The sequence below is a fragment of the Nestor notabilis genome, unplaced genomic scaffold (assembly GCF_000696875.1).
Source record: "Nestor notabilis isolate BGI_N333 unplaced genomic scaffold, ASM69687v1 scaffold26483, whole genome shotgun sequence".
Taxonomy (NCBI): Eukaryota; Metazoa; Chordata; class Aves; order Psittaciformes; family Psittacidae; genus Nestor; species Nestor notabilis.
The window spans coordinates 15,880-21,768 of NW_009922754.1; the positions used below are offsets into that span (position 1 = coordinate 15,880).

General features: G+C 52.0%; 1 protein-coding gene across 1 annotated transcript in view; it reads right to left on the bottom strand.

The window, feature by feature from the left end:
* Window positions 1–3,262, bottom strand: part of LOC104403596 (single-stranded DNA-binding protein 3) — a gene marked incomplete at its 5' end in the record, with an annotated part of 17,897 nt that extends 14,635 nt beyond the window's left edge. The window contains one exon of the mRNA XM_010011793.1: window positions 3,094–3,262. Coding sequence (XP_010010095.1) covers window positions 3,094–3,262 — 169 coding nt within the window. The remainder of the gene's footprint in view (window positions 1–3,093) is intronic.
* Window positions 3,263–5,889: the final 2,627 nt, after the last annotated feature.

Genomic DNA, 5,889 nt, shown 5'->3' on the forward strand with positions numbered 1-5,889 from the left:
CCCGAGGTCTCTCTGCATTAGGGGGCAGTGTGGGAACACGGAGCAGGCGGTGCTTTGTTTTGGTGCATCTCTCCGAGCTGCTGATGCATAGCTAACGCAGCGCCGACATTGATTTATGGTCAACTTTCCATTTCATCAGCGTGCGGGGTACAGGGCAGCACAGGGAGTTTGCACTGGGGAGAGGAGGCACGGCCGTGGCTGGGGGCTGCTGGCTGCCCCCCTGCAATTTATTTAGTGTTAAGAAGGTGTGGTATTGTTTTCTATGTCCAATTTTCCTTCCTACATTTCTCTGGCACCCTCCTTTTAAGGGATCTGCACCCCGGCATCAATCCAGCTTTCACAACAAAAGCAGGAACGCCTCCGATGACCTTTAGGAGGATGAGAAGAGGGTTTGTTTGCTCATCTAAACTGGACAAAGAGAGAGATTTCAATAAAAGCATCTACCCACGCTGGCCATCAAGCCAGCCACCTTTTGTCCGGAGCACAGCCCGATGCCGTGCTGCTGGCTGGCACCACACAATGCCCAGGCAACCCAAGGGTGCCCAGGGCCTCTCCTTTCCCATCATTTTAGGGAGGTTTTGGGAGACTGCAGGCTGCGTTTCCCTTGGCCCCAGCCTGAAGGTTGCTGCTGAGCCCCAGCATGGTGAAGGGACTCTCCCTGCAAGACTGGCTGCAGACAGGCGCTGCAGCCTGGACTCCTCCTCTCCCTTTCCTGGTGTGTCACTTCTCCAAACTCACTCCCATGAGTATTTAGGCCACCAGCTCCAAGGAATGGTCCGTATCAATTTTCCCTTTGCTTAACAGCAATGTTGTGTGGTGTTGGGGGGGGGTTCATGCACCCCCACGCTGGTAGCGCAGGGTTCCTGTAACATTAACTTCGCTGGTGACTCCCTCCTCGCCTCCCATGTGAAGCCCCACCATGCCAGGAGAGTGACAGGCCCCCCAAACCCTCTCAGAACCAGTCTGCCCATGCCTGCTACCTTCAGGGATATCCCTTGCAAGTCCTTGGTGCCTGAAGTATGGTGCAGAAGAGCAAGATGCTGAAACCCCCTGAGCCTTCCCCATCCTCCAGTCTCCTGGTACCAGTCGAGGTGGTACCACCAGGAACCTCACTCCCTCCCTCCCAGTGCTGGCACACCAAGGCTTGGGGAGAAGCCCTTTGCATCTCCTGTGACCTCTTTGGTTTTGCCCTCTTACATTCTGCACTTTAATTTCCTACAGAGATAGGAAATTACCCCCAGGCTGTGACCAGCTCCTCGCCGAGCCGCCAGCCCACCTCTGCAAGAGCTGGTGTCCAGCATCTCCTGAAGCTGGAACAAGCTCCAGCACCTGCAACAAATCAGACAGGCTTTCACGGAGGCCATGTTCAGACTGTGTTAAGAGGTGGGATTTTTCTTTTCCCCTCCATCTCCAGAGCTGGGAGGAGAAACCAGATGTTGGAGGGCTTTCAGGAAAGGCAGGCTCTTGAGATGTCACATGCGAGCCATATGCAACAGCACTCATCCTCTCTTCCCTCCCGCAGCTCCAGGGATGGTCAGCATCCCCACACAAGGCACCTGCACTGGTGCCACTACTTCTGCTGGGTTTTCAGGTCCTAAGAAAGCAGGGCTGCTTCTGAACCTCCCTTCCTGGTCCAGCTCCATGAGATGTAGGGAGCTAGAATTGTCCGTTTGCTCCTGAATAGGACCTTCAGTGCAAAAACACTATGGGAGGGCAGACAGGAAAGCACAGGGGACAGCCTGGAGGCTGTCAACGTGACGAGTCAAGACAGGACCATGCATAGCTCATCTGGGGAGATGCAACACCTCTTCCTCACCTTCCCCTCTCGGGGAAATCCAACCCATACTGTTGAAGCCTTGCCCTAACTTGGTGCAGCCCTCGCAGCTCCGTGTGGAGCAGGAGCCCCAGAGGACAGTCAGCTTCACCACGGGGCGAGATCAGGGCTTCTGGAGACACATTTGTTGGAAGCAGCAGCTTGGCACTCGAATTGCTGGCAGCAGCAGTGACCTGTGAGATAGCATCTCTGCTGCTGGCTTCACCCCGCGCTGCCGAGCGCTGCTACAAGCTTTGCCTGTTTTAGGGTTCCCGATCGATATCGGATATTCTTACTTTGTCAGAAGCATGTTCAGGAAATGGGATCTCTCTAAAAAAAAACCCCAGGCCCTCCTTCCCCCTTCCCATACACACACAAACAGCGGTATCGGGCTCAGATATCACCACAATAAATCACAAGTGCCTTATCAAGCCCGCCTGTCTACTGCCTGAGAAGTTCTCCCATACACAAATCACAAGCCCAGATAAAAAACACCCCCACCATCTTGCCAAAACAAATATTCCTTTCAACTCTCATCCCATTTGTTATGTGAACAAGTGTTTCTTCCTCAAGAAGGAAGATTTTAATGCATCCGAAAACTTACGCCACTGCAAAGCAGTGCAAAGAGATTGCAGAGCAACCCCCAAAAAACTCCACGGTTCACATCCGAAAACTCCTTTTCCGTGTGCTTCTCAAGATCCTTTCCATCAGCATCACTCCAAACATATGTTACCCCCTCCTCAGTCAGAGCTCGGCGCAGGAGAAGGAAGGAGTGAGGGGATTTGGGGGACTTTGCTAGGTATTTGCTTACAAGGTGCCTCCACGGCATGCGGGAATTTGGCTGGAGCCTGCAGCCACAGCCAGCATTTGTTAATGCTTCCAGTGATTGCATTTGGAAAAAATCAAGTGGTTAACCAGAGGAGGGGGGAAGAAGTTTCAGGGATCAAAATCCAGAATGTTTTCAATTATGCACGTCTGTTAGGACCAGAGAACAAATACAATCCCAACCCAAACACAAACCAAGCAGCTTCGGAAAAAAACACTGGCTGTAAATACACAGTAACCTCTTCGAGCACAAAAGAAATCTGCTTTAAGGCCACAGAAAGTAGAAAGCAAACGCAGAAGGGCAGCAGAACACGAGTTATTCCTAGACAGGTCGGCATGCTGCTTCCCTAGCATCCCATTGGGATAAAAACACAGGCACAACAGCGCTGACACCCAGAGCGTAAGCAAACACGTGCGTGGTGTGGACGGGAGCATCGGGAGGAGCGGGAGCCTACCTGGAAGAAGCCGGGCGGGATGGGGCCCCCGGGCATCCCGTCGTTCGGGGGAATGTTTCCAAGCACGGGACTCGGGGCGGCTGCTGCGCTCTGCAGGGAACAAAACCAGGACAAACATGGAGGGGGTGAGTTGGAGTTAAGGGGAAAAAGCACATTTAAAAGGCTGTCTCTTCCGCCACATCACACTGAGTCGATTCGGCTGCTACCTCCAGAGAACCGAGTATCGCTGCCCATGCCCTGAGCATCTTCCCTCCCAGGGGAAGCAAGCAAAGGGACACCAGGCTCTGTGATTCACCCATGGAGAAGATGGCTGCACAAAACCTGGGGATAATTCCAGGCTTATTTATTCCTTTACCCAGGCATTTAGTCTGGTTAATCCACCAAGGAGCCTCATCCAACATGTCAAGCTGTTTTCAAGCTTTTTTAGTACTTCTCTTACCCCAGCTCCCCCCACGGGCTTGCTGGATCGGTTCTGTCCTCAGAAGAAGATGCTTCCCTGACCTCACCAGTGTACCAAGGTCTTATTATGGATTTCCAAATTCATTGCACCCAGTCTGTGGGGTCACGTTCCCTTTGTGCCTCCCAAGGATGAGTGACCTGAGAGGCTCCAGCTCTGAAAAGGAGGGATGGGGAAAGACATGGCATACCCGGACACCTCGCTTGCTCCTGCTCAGCATCTCTATTTGTATTTACTTCCTTGCTGTGCTGTGGAGCTGGAGGCACTGGGAAAGCACCAGAATGATGAGAAGCTCCTACCCAGAAGGAGAATGTAAGAAAAAGATCTTCCCCTAAAGCCCTCTGCTGGCAACACATCCCTGCCGAGTTCAGAGCGGTGCCTGTGCTGCTGAAGTGCTCTTGTTTAACCATCACCATTACCCAGGGCAGGTACAAGGGAGGCTTGGTGATATTAATTGGGTTTGGATCACTGAATACTCCCTCCACAGATTTTTACGATGGACTTACCCACCTAAAACCACATGGCAGGGCTGAGGGAAATCGTCCACCATAAAAGAAATTGGGAGAAGAATTTTCCACTGAGGAAATCCCATGAACAGATGGGATACACGTGAGCCTGCTCAGGCTCGGTCCTACCCCAACGCTTGAAGCACCCTGTGCCCACCAAACCCTGTGTCCTGACAGCAGCTGAGCCAGCCCTGGCCCCATACCACATCCGATGCAGTGACAACCACAAGATGTGAGCACAGCAGAGTGTTAGGACTTGGGCAGACCGGAAAATTAAGGATGCTTATTAAGGACTAAGGCTTGCCAAGGTGGGATCCCCTCATTCGGTTGGGAATCTTGCTACTCAGGACCAGAAAGCCTTGCAGAGGGCAAGAGAGCATCAGTGCTGCCTTGTGCCTTCCCAGGGGCTATACCTTGTCCCCCCATCCATCACGCTCTCCAGCAGGAGCCAGCATACAGCATGTGGGATGAAGGCCAGGACTATGCTGGATGAGCTGACCCTTCTCCCATCCCAACATGTCAGAGCTGCAAGTGCCAGAGATGACAACACAGGCTGGTTCCCCAAAAAGAGACCCCCTTTGTGAAATAACAGGAGTCCCCATGAAGCTACAGAGTCCTGAGCCCCAAGGCACAGCCCACACCACACTCCCCCCATGTTCCTGAACCAGGCATCCCAAGCAGCCTTCCCCACATCCACAGCAAAGGCCAGATCTGAGTGTTTTTACAGTTAATAAAAAAAAGTCCTGGCAGGAAAAATAAGCCTGCCCATTCCAGGCTCCTTTTATACATCAGACGGCAGCAAAAATAGACGGGAGAGGGAGTGAACCCAGTTCTCCTCCTCCCTCCATCCCCCCAAGTGGGTCAGCTATAAAAGTAAAACCAAATCTTAATCCAAGGCCATGAACATATTGCAGTTTCTCTGCAAAGCAGATGACGGTTCTTAATGCAAAAATATATAAGACCGAGCCCCAAACTGCTGTGAGCCCATTTGGAATTTCCTTTATTAAACCCTCTATCACGCAAAACGCTTCTCTCCCAAGGCGGCGAGCGCTGCAATAAAGCTGCCAAGGTGATATTTTATGGTTTCAAGAGATTTCCAGCACACCATAATCCTTTGCTGGGGGAATCTCCCAAAGCAAAATGGATCCCCAAGCAGTGAGGAGCGAAGATGGACGTGGATTTGGGGGATCCAGGGGGAAAACACGCTGCCCTCTGCAAAAGGGAGCGGATGGAGGGAGGGCAGGCAAAGAACATCCTGAAGCAAATGCCCATTCTCCCACGAAACCACAGAGTACTTCTCTGTGTTAAACACCCCAAAACCTCACCTATGCCTTCATGGTGTAAACGGGGATTTAAAGTTCCTCACACATGTGGCGTTTGGCAGAACTCGGTAATTAAAAACCCGCAAGTGCCCTGAGCATATTGTAGGATAGGAGCCAAATTGGTCAGCCCTTGATGAATGATTTACAAGGCTGCGAAGTGACATTTTATTTCTCTTTTATTCCCCTCCCCATCCCCGCCGCTAAGGTAAACACCAAGGCACCTTTAGCCCTGTAGAAGCCCTGGGAGTGCAGCCATGGCTGGAGCAGCTCTGCAAATCCCTTGGGATGTGCCAGAAAAGAAGTGAGGGAAAAAAAGGCAGTGGGAATGCAGTTCCCAATCCCTAAGGGTGAGCACCCAAACTCCAAGGGATTTCCAGTTCCCATTTCCAGAAACCAGGACTTTGTTCCCTCCCAGCTCCCACCACCTGGCTTATTTTGACCATTCTGGTTCAGAAACTCTTCTTAGGGGCTTTGGAGATTTCAGCTGGAGTTTGCCTGCCGAGCCCCTATC